Raw genomic sequence first — 20,989 nt, 5'->3', positions numbered from 1 at the left:
TCTGCCTTTGGCTCAGGCTATGATCCCAGGGTCCTGGGATCGAGTCCCGCATCGGGTTCCCTGCAGGAAGCCTGCTTCTCCCTCTGCCTGTGTCTCTGCCTCTTTGTATCTCTCATGAATAAATAAAGAAAATTAAAAAAAGAAAAGAAAAGAAGTAGACAGGCGTGATTCTGAGGCAAATCATCTGGAGAAACAATTCACAGGAGTCTTACGAATGCTTTATAAAAAGTAAGGATGGGAAAAAAAAAAAAAAAAGTAAGGACGGGGTAAAACCAAGCAAAGTCTTAGATTTTAGAAGAAGAAGCCTGGCCCAGGGGCACCTGGGTGGCTCAGTTGGTTAAGCATCTGCCTTCAGTTCAGGTTGTGATCTTAGGGTCCTGGGATGGAGCCCTGTACCCAGCTCTCTGCTCTGCAGGGAATCTGCTTCTCCCTTTCCCACTACCCCTCTCTCACCTTGTGCTCACATGTGAGCTTTCTCTCAAATAAACAAATAAAATCTTTAAAAAAGAAAAAAAAAAGAAAAAGCCCAGCCCAGCTACTGAGGTCACAAAGAAGGCTCCTTCTAGGGATATAATTATTATATTAGAATGCATAATATATTACATTATAATTTTATATGCTATAATGATTATATTATAATAGTAATGAGCAGAGATGGGGGATCCAAATCTATCTGTTCCCTAGCTTACGCTGACCTATGTGCAATGGGGCTCCCAGTAAATTTGTGTACGAAGAAAGGATTTTGATTTGAAAACCTAATTCTTGTCCACCTCCTGTATTTTATATGTGAGATGATGGAGGCTCCAAGGATTCAACAGAACAGTTGCGATGAGTACCTGTCCTGAATACTGACGGCATTTTTCCATTGCCCCATACTCAGAAGAGATTGAGCCTGTATTTCATAAACACCTGCTCTAGGCCTAACATCCCAGGGGCTCCAGGGTAAAGGAGCTGGACTCCAGACTCTTGGATGATTCATGACACCAAAAAAGATCTCAGTCAGGAAGCCCATGCTTACTAATCTCAATCCAAGACCTCTAGCTATACAGCTGTCACATTGCCTTGAATGGCTCCTGCGGTGTGTGCCCTGAGAGTGGCTGGGCTGGATCCTTCCCCGTCCTCTGCTCTAGGGTTGACCGAGGCAGAGGGATCTGTCCTAGTGTATGAGGCCCTAACAAAGGTGGCAGACAGGCAGACAGGTAGAAGCACATTATCTAAGAGTCTTGGGCTTCTGGCTTTACCTTTAGGGGAATCTGATGCTTGGAAACAGAAAATTCTCCAGCTTCAAACACCAAAGCTTCTAAGAGATGGGCTGGGCTACCAAAGTTACAAAGAAGCTCCACAAAACTGAGGCATGGGATTGACTTTGGCATTTTATTGTGGATTCAAAATTCAGTTATTCCTTTTGAGACTTAAGATTTCCTCGATATATAATTTATATAAACATGTACAGAATGCATAAATATAAACATGTGTGATTTATCAATATTTATCAATAATTAGAATTTTTCTATTACAAAAACAAGTTTATGTAGGTTCCTGTTTTTCCCAGAATGCATTCCTGGGAACTGCATCAAAAAACAGATCATCATAAAGACAAGAGTGCTTTCCACAGAGGCAAATTAGAATGAGGGATCTCAGTACCTTCAAAGCTTTAGCTTCAAATAAATCAAAGGTATAGCTAATAATTTCATAAAACCAAAGATACAACCATCATTAAAATTTGCAATCCTTTGAAATTATATAATTAAATTCCATGTTCTATATACCAGGCACACATGTACATTGCATATTGATTACACAGGCCACTCAGTGTTTTATAAACTGTATTGAGTGGTCCCACTCTGATTCTACTTTTTTGAAAATGTAAACAAAATTTAGGTGGTGGCTAAATAGCATTACACCATAATTAACAAAAATGTACACTGCCTATCATATTAGACAAAAATCTTAAAAGTATCTGTTTCAGTAGCTCAATAGATTCTTTATGTAACAGTCTTGTCAGCTGCTCATTCATAATTAGTCCATGTTTGAATTTTTTATTTTCACAGAATTTATATATATATATATATATATATATATATATATACATATTTATATATGTATATAACATTTACAGAGTGGAGATAATTTCGATGACCCAGGTCTTTTTCTCCAAATAAATGTTTTCATGGCAAAAAGGCATTTGAATTTATGTCATGTGACTTTGAAGTTACACGAAAGTGAGGCTCATTCTTACCCAAATTAGCCTGTGGTCACCATCTTCTTCTACTGATTCCTTTAAGAACAACAATATCCCTTCAAATGAGAATGTTTCTGATACATAAATTTGCAGCATGGGTGTGTGCAGTAACCAAATGAGGAGGGATGGATTTGGAAGAAAGAATCCCCGAAAGATGCTCCCTTGGTATCATTTTTCAACTCGGGAAGCTTATTCTCTAAATTGATTCAGCTCTTGATGAAGAAATTCCCAGTCGTTGGGAGCCTGAGTATCCAAAGTAATAATAAGCATAGAAAATGGCATTTTATGATTTACAGAATGTTTTCACAAAAATTATCTTCTTTATCTCCACAACAACTTTGCGAAGTTGGCAAGAGGGATTCTTTCAGAGGCCAGGGAGGTTGAGGGTCACACAGTCAGTCAGCAATGAATCACTGCCCACGGTGCTTCTCTACCACATCCATCGTGCCCTCGTGCTCACAGGGGCAATGGGCAGCATGTAACGCAGAGCAGAGACTTTGGGTGTCATCGCCAGGTTCAGGGCCTTGGGACTCAGAACCTTGCTGCTGCCCCCTTTGTATTAAGGACCATCCTCAAGATGGTGGTTGCCCCCTAAGCAGGAATGTGGTGGGCAGAGAACAGGGACTTGAAAAAGCAAAGGAGATTGTCCCAGCCAGAGTCAAGGTGCCAGTTAGGACTTACATAAACTGTCTTCATCCTGGATGAGACTAAATCCCCAGTTCAACGTGATCTCCACTGATCACCGAGAGTTCCAGCCTAGACACGGAACATTCTGTGTGGTACAATATTTCTCAACAGCATTCAGGAGTACTAAGTAACATTTCTCTTTAGAGGTTTTTTCCCTTCCCTAAGGCATGACTTTCTCCCCAATAAGAGATTAAGCCTTCAAAGGGCAGAGATTTTTTTTTTTTGTCATTTAGATGGTTTGGGGGCAATCTTTTCTTCTTTATTCCAGTCTCTTTCCTGTCCGGTTCACTTCCAGAACTAAAGTCAATGTCAGTGGAAATGATAACTGACATCTCTTAAGCAGCAGGAATACTGAGAATGATAAAGTCCTGAGATGCTATCAAATCACAGCCAAGATCACTGTTAACACCTCCCCTGGCTCTGGGACACGGCAGTGTTTACTTCCCTGCGACCTTTACTCTGGGGCAGTTGGTAAGAGCCAAAGACTCAGCTTTGAAGAAAAGACATCCGGGTTCATCTGGAGGGCCATGTTGGCAAGATCAAGAGTCCAGAAGGCCCAAATGAGGAGGGTAGTTCCTTGGAAACAAAGTCAAAAGGCAGGCAAGCCACGGCTTTTCGAGGTAGCTGAGGGATGTAGCAGCATCCTGTGGTCCTAGAAATGGAGAGGGATCTTGGAGATCCCTGAGTCTAAACGTCAGTTCATGGACGTAGAAAGTGAGGTCCAGGAAAGGAAGGGCATGGGCCAACACCTCACGGCATGTTAGGAGCAGAGCCGGGGCTGCAGTTGGGGTCCCTGACTTCAAGTCAAGCGCCCCAGCACTGCTCAGCTCCGCCCTCCTCCACCTGCCGGCTGCAGGTGGGCTGCAGGTGGGTCACGTCTCTGCCGCGGGAGCTGCCAGCACTTCTCTCCTTTGGGAGCAACAAGGTCAGACTCAAGGCTTTTAAGCTGCTACCACGGGCTGCTCCACCAGCTCCAGGGCAAGACTGCAGAGTCTTTAATAAGCACGACGATACTGTTGGCCCTGCCCAAGGCTCTAGAAAGGAAGACGCCAGGTTCTAGTCCAAGAGGGAAGCCAGCATCTCAGAGCAGCAGGGCCCGGGCACAGGCTCGGGAGCAGCTGTCTGGGCCGCGCTCCGGGGGTGCCGCGGAGACTGTCCCCCTCTGCTGGATCTCTGCTCCCGTGTCTTCCAAGGTAAAGAAATGGGGCACACCTGAAGAGGGCTGACACCGGCCTTTAAGGAAGAGCGAGTGGAGGTGTGCACCTGACACAGGGACACAGGTTTGGACCCAGACCCCGGGGAGCAAGCGCGTTAGCGTCTGGCCCAGAACAGGACAGAGACGAGACAGTGAGCGGTCTGGACAGGACTGTGACAGCCATGAACAAGCAAGAAATGCGAGCTTCTGGAACACGGCTCTGACCACGACAGGCGCCCCGAGGATGTATTTGACAACGTCTGTGAGCAGACACAGCGAAGGAGGCGTATTTGGAGACATCTAGGACTGAGATAGGACACAGCGAGCGATCGTGTTTGGAACATGAGACAGACAGACCAGGAACAGTAAGGGGACGTATTGGGGACAACAGAGAGTGTGAGACAAGGGCGAGATGCCAGGAGGGGAGTGCAGGGGTGGGGGGTGGGGTTGGAAAACTATCCCTGCGCAGGGGAAGGGATTGCAGGAGGAACCCCAGGGAACCAGGAGGTGGCCAGTCCCCTGATGCCCTCCAGCGCCACCTGCCGGAGCCCGAGACACTCCCCGGGGGTGGGGGGCGCGGGCTGCCAGGTGCGAGGCGGGATGGAGGGAAGGGCAGGAGCAGTCCCACTCAAGCGGCAGCTTACAATCTGCCCTCTTTCGGAGGGATGGCTGTCTTCGGAGTCACTGCCCCAGGGCCTAAGGGTCACTGGGGTGAGCAGCCACCAAGGAAGAAGTTGCTGGAGGGTGGCAGTGACTCTCCCATTGGCCACCACACTCCACCGCATCCCTAGAGAGGGGAGATCATAGCACCTTAGCATTGGAATGGATGGCCTCGAAGATCTCTGCAAAGGGCCCACCCAGTGCACACGAGCCCCTCGTGCCATGCAGCCGGGTGGTCCTTTAGACCCTACTTGGGAGTCTCCAGTGACCCGCCAGGCCTTTATTATTTTTGAGCAACTTCAGTTAGAAAAAGAACTTATTAACGTTCAGCCCAAATCCACCTTCCTATCATTTCAACCCAGTGGAACGACTGTGCCCTCTGGGCCCACTCAAAATTCTTCTCTCTGCTAATTATAACCTCCAAGTTTTCTCTTCTCCAGGCTACAAGTTCCCATTTTCTTTACTAGTTCATTATATATCATGGTTTCCGGATTATTGCCCATAATGATCACTGTCCTCTGAAAACAATCTTATTGTGATTATCTCTTGTAACACAGCCTGGAAAGAGCACAAATCTACCCGATGAGCCTGACTTGTATGTATCATGCACATTTCATCATCAATTTGGTTTACTTCTATGAATATGGTCAACACTAAATTCATTCCTGACAATGGCAATATTGGCTTACAGGAGTTTGTTTGTTGCCAATTTGTATCTTTGACACAAACAGCTGTCGATTCCTGTGGCTCTTTATTACATTGGTGCAGCCTATTTTATTTTATTTACTTATGCCAAAATACAAGCCATTACATTAGTCTCACAGAAATTTCATTTTATAGGTTTGGTATCATTTTAGTTAATTGAGATCATTCTAAATCGTAACAACTGCTACATCCCAGATATGATCATTTAGCACCCATTCAAACTAGACTTCAAGGGTTTCATAAGCACACAGATCAGATAATTTACTGCTACCTAGATCTTTCGACTTAGTGTCATCTGCCTGCTAGGTTCTCAATTTTTGGTCAAGATAAAAACAAGCAAAACAAACAATAACAACAACCACAACAAAACCTAATCAACAGAGATTAGGACAGAGCTAAAGCAGACTGCCTTCCCAGCAAACAGCTACCATTCAGTGTGCCTGAGAATAAACCCACCCGTGGAAGGCTTTATCCAGTGCTTTGCTGAAATGTTTCTGCCATGCAATAAATCTATCCTGATAATGAAATTAGTTGGCATGAATTGTTTTTTAATGAAACAATATTGACTCTTGCTCACAAATCATTTGTGTAATAGCTGTCTTAGAATTTTGGTAAGGCCTATTTCAAGCTAGGAGTCTACAGTTTCTGGAATCCAGCTTTAGTCTTTTTTAAGAACTGGGGTAATATTTACTGGTCTCCAGCCTGCCCTCACTTCCCCTGCCCTCAAAAGAGTGCCAGAGATCTTATCAACCAGTTCCTTTAATCCTCTGAGAGGTAATACACCTTGGCTCAGAGACAGTTAAATGCTTTTCATGAATCTTGGACAGCAACCTTCTCCCTATAATAGTCTCATCTTTCCGGTTGGAAGACTATTCTTATTGCAATAGAATATGCAAGATTTCTTACCTAAATATCGAGATCTAACTATTTCTGAGTTTGCTACTTGCTCTGACCATAGCTTTTGATTCATCTTTGGCTATAGATTCCTTCTTCCATGCTATTTTCAAGTATAAGCTCTCTAGATAACTCAAGACGCAGCCTCAAGTCTTTACATACGTCCCTCCATTTTTTATGTCTCATTCATTGAAAATATCTATTAAAAGAAAAAAATAATGAATAGGAAGGAAGGAAGGGGTTCTAATTTCCCATTGGCCAAATTCCCTTTATTATTATACTTATTATTACCATTATTAGCAATAATAAAAACAGGCCACACATGAAGCTATGTTATATGCCTTAACTGTGACTTTTACAACCATTTAACAGACAAGGAAACCGAATTTCAGAAAGGTTAAATAATTTACCCAGATTTAGTCAGTTGAAAAATAGTAGGATCAGATCTTACATTTAGGTCAATTTTGATACTAAAGTCTGTGCTTTTAACTGTCCTGATATATCATCACTCATTGTCTTGAGAACTGCCACAGCTAAGCCCTGTGTTCAGGTGGGGCTAGGTCTCTAGCATTTCCTTGTCCCACTGCGACACATTCCAAGGTAAAAGAGGTATGTGCCGAGGTTCACGTCTATTCCACCTGTGGGAAGCCTGCAGGGTGATGCGGCTCCTCCTTTTACTGAAGCACAATGTGACTGGGATATTCATGAAGGTGCGAACCCCTCCTCCCTCCCAAACTCACTAAAAGAAAATATTTGCCAAGTGGCACATATATTTTCTGTGATGTGAAACTGGGGAGATGAAGATGGAAAGGAAAAAAGCCCCGCAAAGAGGCAGGAGAAAAGTCCGAGGACATAGTCAAAGAGAGAGGTTGGGTGAATAAACACAGTAAAGAATGAAGACAGAAGATGGGCAACAAGGCAGGATGGTGAGGGCTGGTGAGAGCCACAGAGTGGGGTACGCAAAGGCTCCAGAGCAGGTGGGGAGAGTGAAGGAGGCTCTTTGAGGAGTGTTTCCAAAGGCTACATTGGCTCTCTCATACAATGCTGCCAGAGTGTCAAATAAAGATAGAGGTGACCACAGAATCACCGTTGGAGGTCTGCGCCACTCCTATTCAGGCTACGTGAACATGCAGGGTATAGCAACCAGAACACAGGGACCCGGCAAAGAACACCATATTGGCTTTCATCCACAGGAACCTCTGATGACTCACTCTCTTCCTTGTGCCTCACTTTCCCCACTTGCTAAATGGGGAGGAGGAGGATTATCTAGAAGATCCTCTGCAGCCCTGACATTCTGATTCTAGGAGTAGCAGAGATGGTGGGTGACAGATACAGACCTTCTGATTGGGCACCAGCTGTGTGTGGGACTGTTCTCCAAAGCTGTGGGTAATTGCTTGAATTTGGCTTTTAATATTCTATTGTTAGTATCTGATACTTTATATTCTGTAGGGAGGGAAGAGGTTTTGCTGCAAACACAGAGAGGGTAATTTTTGGATTTGTATTAAAGAATCTGAAAGACCTCAATTTCTGAATCTGTGAAATTACATTGCAAAGCTGTTAAAGGGATCTGGGTAGGATAGGATAGGGTAGCTGAGATGCCACCACTTAAAATGCAGTGAGACCACAACTGTCTCTCCTCAAACATATGCTTGAGCAGAAACATTGGCAGAGCCGCTCAAAATCCCTGATGCAAAACATCATTGAGAAAGAACCTCCGACATTTCAACACATGACTTTTTCAAGTACAGTTTCTTGTTTTAATGGTTTTAGTAGAATCTTCTACAATTTACAAAACATTTTTGTATCTTTTTCCATGTTCAATCTTAAAGATTAAGATTTTAAGGATTAAGATTCCTCCATAAGGAAGAATATTATTTCAATTTCAGAAGAGGAAGAAGGTCAATGTAGGGGCATAGATTGCTTGATGCGGATGGTGGGGCCATTGCGATGAATCAGGCACTCTGCCTCCCAAACCAGGAATGCTGTCCACTGGGGAACATAGGGAAGAGTCCCAGGGAAGTCCCAGGGAAGAGTTTTGTGGTGAAGTGTAATATTAACACTTCATGAAATAGACTTATAATTACCTATGTTCCAGAAGAAGAAGGGTGAGGAGAAGGAAGAGGGAAAGAGTAGGAACAGGGCAAAAGGAGAAAAATCACTAGCTAAGTCATCATTCACAAAGTGGTCTAGAGGTTATGTGTGCCAGAATTATCTTGGGAACTTAACAATAAATTCAGATTCCCAGGATCCACACCTGACCTCTCTGTCAGTAGGAGTAAGAGGGCAGGGGTCAGGTGGGGCAGCATACATCTGCATTTTTTAAAAGATATTTTATTTATGTATTTGAGAGAGAGCAATAGCATGAGTAGGGGGAAGGGGCAGAGGGAGAGGGACAAGCAGGCTCCCTGCTGAACAGACACCCTCAATGTGGGGCTGAATCCCAGGACCTGGGATCATGACCTGAACCAAAGGCAGATAGACGTTCAACCGACTGAGCCACCCAGGTGCCTTGACACTTGCATTTTTAAAAAATGCTCTCAGGTAACTCCTGTGCTTATAGGAGTATAAGATTCTTCTAGCAAGTGTATATCCAGTTATTATACTCACACCTGAGGCAGCACTTTAGGCCAGAGACTTAACAGGGCTGCAAAGAGGAAGTACAGGTGGGTGGGAAGAGCCAGAGCTACAAGATGAAGCACTCAATGATGCTCCACAAGGAATCAGAGTAGAAGCACCGAAATGCACACAGTGTATTTTAGCAGAGTGAACGAGGGAATGGTTATAGGTTTTTGTGACACTGAAGATGAAATAAGATGTAATGATGAATCATAAATATGAGGATTTAAAAATGTAAAGAGATACACAAAGCAATTTTTGTAGGTGTTCTTTATGTGATGAAAACATAGAATGCTTGGCTGTAATTCGCTGACAAAAATTAATGGAATTGTCTATAAACAGTGAGCATGTAGACTTGTATTAAGTTACGAGTAAGTTCAATCACTCAAAAGGCAATGCCCTAGGTCAATTTCTTCCTTTGTTTTTACATTCACTATCTACCAGAATAGAATATGGACTCTGGAAGATCCAGTATTTCCCAAATATAGGATGTGTTCCACAGGTGATACGTCAAACAAAGGGCACAGCATTAAATAATTTGAATCACAATAAGGGTATCTGATACTTCTTCCACTCATTCTGCTTATTTTTTTTCATTCTGCTTATTTTAAAGAAAAGACTTAGTTGCCCCCACCCTGGCATTAGCAAGTTTCTAATACCTAACAAATGGAGAGCAGGCCTTAGAATCAGAGCCTTTGGCAAGCAATGGGATCAAGTTAAATTTTAGTAATAATAATATATACAAATAATAATGTGTTTTCATTGCATTTATATTTAAAGTAATCTACTCTATATGATTTTGCGTTCAAGGTTATGATATGTTTGTTAGTTTTTACAAATACACTTATTTAGATTAAAAATGTATTAGGGGCACCTGGGTGGCTTGGTCGAATAAGTGTCTGACTCTTGATTTCAGTTCAGGTCCAGTCTTGGGGTAGTGAGATGAAGCCCCACATTGGGCTTCACACTGGGTGTGGAGCCTGCTTAAGATTGCCCTCCTCACCTTGCCCTTTCCTGCCTTAAAAAATAAATAAAAAAAAAATTAAAGCCTTGCTTTCCCTATCCTGTCTACTGAAAAAAAATGCAGCATTTAAAAAAATGTATTTAAAGGTAAATAGTAAATATTAAAATGGATTTAAAGGTAAATAGTAAAAAAAATGAATAAAGGTAAATACTAAATAAATAATAGTATGGGTAGAATGCTGATATGTTAGGAGTTGTGAACGTGGTAGGCAAGTGACAAAAGTTCCTATCAGACAGATGAGAAAACTGAATTGCAGAGAACACAGAGTCTTAGCAAAGGCATAATGCAATACACCCACAGGGTGGAAGCTCTAAAATCACAGGCCAGCACTCTTCTTGCTATTTTGTGCTACTTGTAGAAAAGACCCAACCAGCTGAGTTTGCACAGTTTGAAATGCCTACCTTTTGGCCCCTGGACAAATGTATTCCCAAAGCAGTTTTAATTCTGTCACCAACTTCAGATATGTCCATGTTTCAATATGCCAAAGTTCAAGATCAACTCAGTGGGCATGGCTTGTTCCAATCCTAATGCACTTCTTACGCTACTTCTCAATATACACATATAACTAAGGTCAAACCATTCTCCTGGTGAGATTTTTTTTTCCCCATTGCCTACCACATTTCTCAATGACAAATAAAAGGATTGGAACTTTGAGTCTTTGGGGAATGAGGCTGATCACCTGCTTTTTCAGCTCAACTGTTTCAATATGACTGGATCTAAAAATATCTAGAAGAAAATGCCTTAAAAGTACGGACCCATAAGAAAAATAGCCAATACTTATTATGTGCCATTTATTGTGCTAAACAAATGATAGAATCACCTGATATAATTTTCACAACAATCCTTTGACCTAGGTCTTATTATTTGCAGGTTCTGGTTGAGTGGCATGAAGTCCTAGTAACTTGTTCTAAGTCAAACATGTGTTCCAAGTAGAGCCAGGATCCCAATCGGGCAATCCAATGAGTGTCTCACTACACCAGCACGCACCTCCAGTGCATCTTCACTGGACAGGGACCCTTGCTCCCAGCCACTGCAGGTAAGAAAATGATCCACTCTTGGCAAGCTGCCCAAGGGAGGAGAGATGCTCAGGTGCATTAGAGTACCTAAGATCCTTTGTGATTAACTAAGCTTCCAAGAGAAGGAGAGGCAGGTGGTAAGGGAGCCCAGAGGGGGAAGTGATTGGTTATTGCTCAGAGACTGAGGGCCCAGAGATCAGGGAAGTTCAGAGAACTCATGTTGGAACCCTGCCTTAAAGGATGAGTAGACTTATGCCAGGCAGGAAATCGAGAAAGAGCATTTAGGGCAGTAGAAACAATCCAGACTAGGAGAACTCACTATTTATTTGGGGGAAGACTGATCAGTCCTGCATGCACATTGCACAGAGAGTTAGGTCGGGAAAGAATTGAGGGAAATGAGCTGGACAACAGACTTGATCAGGCAAGAAAAGCTTTATATGCCCGTCACTCCTCGTCCACTGCCAATCCCACTATGTGGCTCAAAGTTGTTCTATTACAACTCAAACTGGCTGACATTCATAGTTTAAAATCCTACTTGCCTGAATGGCCTTTCCATTCTCTTGAATGATGCACATGAAATAGATCGTCTCTCCATGTTTATAGTTTACACATAGTCTCAAAAGAAAATCAAAGAAAGAAAAAATAAATTATAATATGCAATACTGTCAAGAAAAGGTCACCCTAAAATTATCAAATGTGTGCATAGCTTTGAGTTGAATTCTAGAGCCCATTCTTTTGGAAAGTTATTGGCAAACTGGACTGAATGCAGGGGACATTGCCCAGGATGGTCAGATTGTGTGTGCGTGTGTGTGCGTGTGCATGTGTGTGTGTGTGCATGTGCGTGTGTGTGGTTTCCAAGGGCTCAAGCCATCAAAAAAGAAATGGAATGGCAAAATCTCGACTGTGAGCTCCTTAATGGCAAAGATCTTGCCTGTCTAGGCCTCTCCCATAGAATATGGAAAAAACAGTGCCTGGTCCACATTAGAAATGTAAAAAAAAAAAAATAATAAGGCACTATGTGTATGAATAAATGAGAATGGGCTAAGAGGTCTGAGACTCAGATTCAGATCTTAGTTCTCCAGATATAGCAGCTTTCTCTTAAGCAAACATCTTAAGTCTTTGAACCTCAATTTTCTTATCTGTAAAATACTGGGTTCATCAGTCTACTTCAGGTTATTCTCTTCCTAAGACTAACATACAACCCCATGGAGTGGCCATAGGAGACCCTGGAGGAAGGGGGTTGTAGGCCATTTACATGCACATGCCCATATGAGCATCTGTCTTGATCAAAGCAGTGATAAAATTTCATTTTTAAGATTTTTAAGATTCCATTTGAACAAAAGATTTCCACACCTGAAAAAAAAAATGTGTTTCAAAACTGCTGGAATACTCAAGCTCTGTTATCACTTCCAGCTATAAAACTCTAAGTTTTTACAATGCTATGATATAGACAAGTAAAATTTGACCAAAATCTGCAACAATTAGGACTGTTCAAACAATAGAATGTCTTGCTTTGGATAATAATGAGCTGCCTGTCCTCAGGAGGGGAGATAGACAGCTATCAGAAAAGTTATAGGAGAGATCACTGCCCTGGCTGGAATATGTAACCAGATCACTTCTGAAGCCTTCCTCGTGTCTAAGACCCAAAAGTTCTATATTTTTTCAGAGTTTGCAGTTAACTAGCAGTTAATAGCTTAGTGGTTTACAGCAAAGACTTTGAAATCAGATGAACATGTGTGAGAACCCTGGTCCTAACCCTCACCAGCTGTAAGAACTGGCCAAATTAATCTCTCTGAGTCTCAGTTTCTTCATCAGTAAAATGAGAATAATAATAATACCTGCTCCATAGAGTATATTAAAGATTCAATAAGATGGCACATGTAATACACTTAGTTCAATACCCTGCATATAAAGCAGTGGTCAGTAAATGGTAGGTGTTACAATGATGATGATATAGAAGGAGGAGAAGAAGGGAGGGGAAGGAAGGAGGAGGAATGGGGGAGGGGGGAATGTCTGGACCAGGAAACCAAATTATTCCTGAAGCATCTAATTATTATACATGGCTACCATATATATGTATCCACATATGCACACATATACATGGATACACACACATGTATACTCCTTTCCCCAAAGCCAGAAACTTAAAGCAGGCAATGCTAATTCACAAAGAGAGGAACAAATTACACTACACCAGCCAGCAAAGGAAATAAAAGTCTGGAAAGAGTAAAGGAACAGGAACAGACACCAAATATATTTGTTTGTCAGGTTTATCAAAATATAGATTCACTAATTTCTTAGAGAATAAAAGGCTCTCCAAGAACAATTCTAACTGCGAAATGTTTCTAAGAATCTTGTTAAAAATAACCTGAAATATGCACAGAAACAAGAAAAGACATTCAGAAATCTTTTTGAGAAAAGTAGGTTCCTGGCTCTTTGCGTGAATATAACCCAGAGTGCACACAATTGTTTGTTTCTATAACCAGAAGCCTTTCGCTGGGTTTCCTCACTCAGGGCTTGAAGACAATTTCATCACATTTCTAGTAGAGCAGCGGCTAGAACTTTCTGCATGCCTCCTTTCTCCACAGTTCCCCTGTCCTTGCAGGCAAAGTACTTCTGAACCTATTGCTCAGCAACTATCCTGCCCCTTATCAGGAGGATATTATGGTGACTTGGGCACCAAACCATTTCCCTTCACCACCCATTCTGACAGTGAACAAGTCTTCCAGCAGTAGGAGCCTTCTATGAACCTGTCTTCCTGACTTTTTGCCTGGAAAGATGATTATGATATTGAGAACACAGTTTATCAATAATTTATGTATTCCAGGATCCATGTGTACAGGATCTTACACAAACCTCATAACAGTCTTATGAGGCAAGAACCATTTTGCACAGGAAGAAACTGAAGCATAGAGAGGTCAAGCAACTTGCCCAGGGTCACACAGCTTCAAGGTGGCAGGACCTGAAGTCAAACTGAGGTCCATCAAATACCAGGTCCTATGCTTTTAGCCATAACACTAAACTGCTCCACTGGTACTCTGGTTCCTGCTAGCTTGGGATCCTGCCTTGTTATTTCCAGAGCCTAAAGTCCTGGTCCTGACATCTCTATGTAAAAAAGGAAGAATATAAAGATCAGATTGAGGGGGATGTCTCTTGAAACCCAACCTCGGGGCCCTTCTCTATGAACATATTTAAATAGTAATTGTGTTCATATTAAAGGCTCAAACAATAGAAAATTATCCTGATGGGTAGATACGACAGTATTTTCCTCAAATGGAATCTCAGGCATCAAATCAGCTATGTAAGTAAGCACTGAGCATCTAGAGAGCCTGGGGATGAATTTCCTTCCTTAGTTACGTCTAAATTTCCTACCATCCAGAGACAGCCAGAGGAATCATAAACCAAAACAAAACAGCCCCTGAAATTAACAATATTACCTCTGGCACATTTCTACCCACTGGCAATCTTTCCAGAAGGTCTCCAGCTTCAACCAAATGAGATATTATGCTGGTTGAAGTAGGTTTTGCTCATTCTTGAGTTTAACTGCACTGCGGGAGGACTCCTTGTGATTCTGTAACTCACACAACTACAAAGGAGGGGTCTGAGGGTGCCTCCTTAGACATCCCACGGCTTGCTCAGCCATGCTAATTCAGCCAATGCTTTCAGTGACCAATATCCATCACCGCTTCGTCACTGGGAGGTCATCCAATTTTCTCCTTCTATTTTATTCTACTTATTCTCTGTATTAGGAATATCCTAGTAAGGCAGTCCATTCCATTTCGTGCTTAAATGCATACTCTTAAAACTTCAATCTTTCATCCCTACTGCTTTCCCCTGGGACCTTGCAGAACACGCCAAATCTCTTTTTCCTGGGACAGTCCTTAGATAAATAAAAGCAACGCTTATGACCTGAATCTTTATGCTCTTAGCTTAGCAACCCTTGTTCCTGACATTGTCCCTCGCAGGTCATTAGTTCTGCAAGGAAAGTCATGGGTTTTGCCCTCTTCTGGACACACTGGTTTGTCGACATCTAGTATAAGATGGAGTTTTATCACCTCTGTGGTCCAGGGACCTGCAGCCTTACACTAAGGCCCAAACACACGTTGACAAGGAGTATGGTTTTCTGGTGGATCTCGTGTGCTCTGGAGGCGATTCCTTCCTGAACAGCTGCTCTGACTAAATCGGGAGGGCTGTGTCCCTGCCAAGTACATGTTGTAAGAGAACAAGCTCATAGAGCCTGTCTGCTGGAAAGGGCTTAGCTGCAAGGTGACTGCCACACGCTAACCTCAGAAATTCAGGGCCCTTCTTCCCAGAAATAACATCAATCGTCCTCTACAAACAAAACAATGGGCTTTTTCTTTTTTTTTTAACCTGTCTTGTCTTGGTAATGGATGTGAATTAAGAGGACCCACATGGTGCAGGGGTTGTGCTGAAGTGGGCAGGTAAAAGCACACCCATACCTCCTGGCACCGAAAAAAGACTCCTCTTGCTGTCCCCTGACAGTGGTAAGGAGATTCTATGTTGCAAAGCCCAGAGGATTCGCTTAAAGCAGGGTTTCTCTACCTTAGCACTATTTTGAAATTTGGGGCCAGACAATTCTTTGTTGGGGTGGGGGATGGGGGCTGCCCATGCATTGTTGGATGCTTAGAAGCAACCCTGGCCTATATCTACTGGATGACTGTAGCACTCACCAATTGTAGAACCAAAAATGCTTTCAGACATTGCCAAATATCCCCCTGGTATATAAAACTGTGCCTCGTTGAGAACTAATGGGCTACACCCACACCCACACTTATCCACAACTTCCCTGTTTTATTGATGCTGAAAAATGTTGACTGCTCAGTGATCAACATAGGCTTCCTGCTCTTTCCACTATACTAACCATTCTCAATACTGCTGTACATCAAAGCCCCTAAAACATGCCTTTCTGGTCTTCATCTGGCCCCATTAAATAGAATCTCTACAAGTGAGGGACGCCTGGGTGGCTCAGCAGTTGAGTGTCTGCTTTGGCTCAGTGTATGATTCTGGAGTCCCGGGACTGTCCTGCATCCGGCTCCCTGCATGGAGCCTGCTTCTCCCTCTGCCTGTGTCTCTGCCTCTCTCTCTCTCTCTCTCTCTCTCTCTCTCTCTGTGTGTGTGTGTCTCTCATGAATAAATAAATAAAATCTTTAAAAAAAAAAAATCTACAAGTGGAACCTAGGCTCCGCTGGCAAAAGCTCAGAAGTGACTCTAGTGTGATACAGGGTCAAGGGTCAGAACAGCACACACACTGCCTCCCATCACGACCCCGGACCACCTGAGGCACCTCTGGAGCTGGGTGTGGTTTGGGAGTCTGTCTGGCCTGCAGAGTGGCATGCATGCTCCCTTTGTTGTGGGCACCAATACCAGAGGGCTGGTACACAGAACCCTAACACCCTAGCAACAAGTGCACATGCAGAACAAAGGAGGCAAAACAAATACACACAGAATGTACCCAACTTGTTGGACATGGTTTTAGTTTGGGTCAAAGAAATGTCTACAGGTAATTCGAAAGCCAGGAGGCATATTCAAAATAACAGCCCCAACTGTTCAGCACAGGGCACAATGTACCCAGGAAACAAATCTTGTCTCATGTTGCTTGGACAATTATTTATAAACAGCGTGATTAATTTAATTTAATTCATCTCTGGTTTTTCTTCTCGCAGAGGGAGCTCTGCATTCCTTATTCGAGGGCAGTGTTTAGAACACAGAGATTTCTATTGACTCATTTCTCAAGAAATGCTTATCAGGAAGCTGAGAAAATAACTGGAGAAGTTTGTTTAACCAAGATATGAATGATGTTATATATACAATTATAATAACAGCAATCGTACCAGCTTCTGTTCATTGAACGCCTTCTATGTAACAAGAGCTGGACTGAGCTCTGCACGTATATTATCATATTTCACCTTAACAAAAGTATTCCAGCAGTAGGAGCCTAAAGTTCCTAGGGTATGGGTTCTAATAGTATTCCCACTTTACAGACGAGGAACTAGGACCCAGAAATATCTGGGTTACATGTGAAAGGTTCTATCAACAGTAAACGACAAGTCTCAGGACTACAAGCCAGGTGTGTCAAATGGCAGCACTTCAGCCCTTATGCTTTTGGTTCTGTACCAAAGTTCACCTTCCTCTGAGTCACAGGTGGGAACTCTTCCTTGAAAAATGTTTCAGTGGAGGGAATTATGCTTTGTCTCAACACTTTGACCCAGGAGGGGGCATCCCGGGGGCAGCTTACGCCACTTGATTACTAGACTTAAGGCAACGGAAGCTCTTCTGAGATTATTATTCTGCCCGAGTTGCTGGTGTGATCTCAGCAAGAACGATGTTTCCTGAGAGGCTGCTTTAGGTGGTAACTGGGAAGGACTGGGGATAGGCCAGCTTCGTGGTCCTGTGACCAGTGCAGACAGAAACCCAGATCTTGGTTCAATGCTCATCACCATCTTGAAATTCTTTTTTTGTTTTTAAGATTTTATTTATTTATTCCTGAGAGACACACAGAGAAAGGCAGAGACATAGGCAGAGAGAGAAGGAGGCTCCCCACTGGGAGCCTAGTGCAGGACTTGATTCCAGGACCCTGAGGATCACACCCTGAGCTGAAGGCAGATGCTCAACTGCTGAGCCACCCGGGCATCTCTTTAGTAACACTCCAAGCAAATACAAGGTGAACACATATATAGAAAGCATTTTCCCTTTTTCCATGGTCTCTCAGCAACTTCTACAATGTGTTTACCACTGAGCCTTATTGAATTCTCACAGATTGTGGGTCCACCAGAATCCTGTGCTCATGCTTATCAACACATCTATGACTGAGTCATTGGGAATGAAGACAGCCCTCAGAGGCCATGGTTTCTACTGGACCCAAACTTGTCAAAAGCAGAACAAAGACACTGCTGTGCTAAGAAGAAGGAACAACCAAAAACCCCTATTATTGGACACCTGGTTGGCTCAGTGGTTGAGCATCTGCCTTCAACTCAGGTCGTGGCCCCAGGATCCTGGGATCGAGTCCTGCATTGGGCTCCCTGCAGGGAGCCTGCTTCTCCCTCTGCCTGTGTCTCTGCTTCTCTCTCTGTGTGTCCTTAATGAATAAATAAATAAAATCTCAAAAAAGAAAAAAAAGACCCAACCCTATCATGTCTTTTCTCACTCAGGTTGCTCCCCTGGATTATTAGCCAACCATTTCTGCTGAAAACACCAACACAGAAAGAAGGATAAGATATGGCCAACCATGGCTCCTTTCCCTTTCAGCACTTCCTCACTAATCAGCAAGCAGAAGGAAGCAGTGTTACTAGAACGTGTGTGTTATCAAGAGGTGAAGTAAAAATAGTTGCATTGGTTTTGTACACTGGTAAAAACAAAATACAAAAGCATGCTTGAATTGCAAAATACGATTTGTGTGATTTGTGTCACTTCGGTAATCCCATATTAGCAGAATGCTCTCATTTGCATTGAACACTGGCATTGCAAAATATAAAGATGAATGGTAAGTTTCTGCTAATAATTAAAATTATGTTTTATTTTTCTCCTGGAGGATAGCAAAGAAAATACACCACGACAAGTTGAGAGAAAAACTGCAGATGAAAGAAAAAGGCTTTATAAGTTAACACTTCTGATGGAAGTTTTTACCTGTCCTTTAACCAAGGGGCCCTGCATTTGTTTTCTGTGTTGGGCCTGCAAATTATGTCACCAGCCCAGAAGGAGGCTGAGGGACATAAGGCAAGGTCATCCTCATCCATCTTTGATTCACCCAGATTAATTAAGTCTTGCATCGGCTCAAAACCATGAGGTAAATGTTGAATCCAATTGTAACCTCCAAAGTTCAAGGTAAAGGCCACAAAATAGCTTTTAAATGTCAAACAACTTTCCAACATTAGCAGAAACCTCTAAGCATCCAAAGTAAAATCAAACTTAAATTATTGTCTCATCCACAGGTAGTCTTCCAACCCATGGTGTGAAAAATCTATGTTGAAAAGGGAAATTCTGGTATGTTGACATTGAAAATTGGCAAGTGATGTCACAGTGAAAAAAAAAAAAAAACAATGGTTCAGTTTATGGAATTAATAAATATTTTTTAAAGTGCTGAAAACTTATTTGAGTATACACATTCCAGGTGAGCAATAGAGTCTGATAAGCCGTCCATCCACTTAACTAGTAACTCTATGAATTGAACCATGTTCTCTACCCTGAAGGAACTTTTGGGAATAAGAGAGACATGTTACCTGCTTTTGTGTATTGACAGTCTGCATGAAGAGATAGACAATAAACAAGTCAACAAAAAATAAATACAATGAGAAATTCTTATAATTGTTATTTATAAAGCAATAGCCTAGAAGAATTTTTTCTCCTACTATTTTTGTGGGACCCTCTTTCTCTTTGCCTCCTTCTCACTTTCAATTTTTCTCTATCCTCATATTTTCTTTCTCTATCGATTCCAAATTTAAATCAGAACATACTAATCTTATGCATGGAAATGTCAAAGACTTCTATAGCACATCCATTAGAATTGACTTATGTATTATTGAGCTTTGGTTGATAACAGTAAGTCTGAGAGAAAACATATACTACCTCATTCCAGAGAGAAGGCTCTAGAGCTGTTTTGTCCAATGAAACTTTTTACAATAATGAAAATATTCTACTTCTAATGTGTGGCTACTGAATACCTGGTATACGGTTAAGGGTTACCCTATTGGACAGCACAGCTCTAGAGATCCTTAAGTAACAAAAAACTGTTTATCAGGGGGATTGAGGATGGGTAATGGAGGCTAATAGCCAAGAGCCAAGTTAGACAGACAGGAAGTTCTTTGGGAAGTGGTTGCAGAAGTTCTCAGCCTTCTGAGGAACTGGGTGAGTGTCCTAGGTTTGGGCAAAGTCTAAACTTGGAGAACCAGGTTCTCTATACCTAAGCCTGGCCTGAGAGCAGAGAAATCCATCCCCAAAGCTAAACTCTGCGTGCCATCTCTGCATTGCTAAGCATGCAATCTTAGCTATTTACCTAACTTATAAATAGTCTTTTCTCATAACGTAATTATCTCCCCCCAGAGGATGGAGATTTGCAGTTAGCAAAGCAATTTCACCTCCATTACTTCGTTTGATTTTCACAATGAGATAGTGAGACAGGCAGGGCAGGGATTATTTACCCAAGACGCCAAAACTGGAATCCTCAGCGGATTTCATGTAGAGAAAAATCTGTTCTAAGGTTACTGTCAGTGCCTCAAATCCTTGCTCTGCCTTGGATCATTGGGGCTAATCTTCATAAAGACAGTTAAACAGAGGAGAAGCCAGACCAAGGGAAGAGGAACGGAAGCGTTCTTTTACTACTTGTCAGGTCTCACAATGCGCCAGGCACTTTCCTAGGCTCTAAAGACTCAGCAGAGAAGAGCACTGGCAAGATCTTTGACATTTCTCCAAGAATAATGGACAAAGAACTCCAGAATCAAATCCCCAGTGAAATCCAAATCCCATCAGTACAGCTTGTCCCTATCTCCTGTCACACTATGTGGTCACAGCCTCTGTTATCACACTTCACCTCCCAAGTGGCCAGAGTCACTTGGCTTGAAAAATGGCTGAGCTGAGGCAACTTCCAAAGGAATTTTACTAGTTAAATCACATAAAACTATTACCCTTTAAGAGACTCTTTTTAGAGTGATAAGAGTGTCGTAATTCAGAAGCACAATCAATGCCAGCACACACTGGACCATTCTGATCCACTGGACTCAGAATCTGTGGTTCACAAATGTAACTCACATAAGAATCATCCTGGCAAAAATGCCATTTTTCTCTAACTCACACCAATTCCATGAATGGGGTCCAGAAATCTGTGTTTTTAATAAGCTCCCAGGGGACTCTTAACTGAGTGGTCTACTGACCATATTTTAGAGAAAAAGTAATTTAAAAAACTAATAATAAAGGTTATAAATAAGGGGACATGATCG

At 42.4% G+C, this 20,989-nt stretch overlaps 1 protein-coding gene across 5 annotated transcripts in view; it reads right to left on the bottom strand.

Moving 5' to 3' along the window:
* HTR4 (5-hydroxytryptamine receptor 4) overlaps positions 1-20,989 on the bottom strand; it is a 173,400-nt gene that overhangs the window by 29,299 nt on the left and 123,112 nt on the right. For 3 of the 5 annotated variants that reach the window (XM_072824593.1, XM_072824592.1, XM_072824595.1), the window contains one exon: positions 1,364-4,911. The exons of the other annotated variants lie outside the window; for them this stretch is intronic. In XM_072824593.1, the coding sequence (XP_072680694.1) occupies positions 4,821-4,911 (91 nt within the window). In that variant the 3' untranslated portion in view covers positions 1,364-4,820. Of the gene's footprint in view, positions 1-1,363; positions 4,912-20,989 lie in introns of those variants that run through there. 5 annotated transcript variants of the gene reach the window in all.

The sequence above is a fragment of the Canis lupus genome, chromosome 4 (genome assembly GCF_048164855.1).
Source record: "Canis lupus baileyi chromosome 4, mCanLup2.hap1, whole genome shotgun sequence".
NCBI lineage: Eukaryota > Metazoa > Chordata > Mammalia > Carnivora > Canidae > Canis > Canis lupus.
The sequence above is the reverse complement of the archived record's forward strand: the minus strand, read 5'-3'. Positions and strand labels throughout refer to the sequence as shown.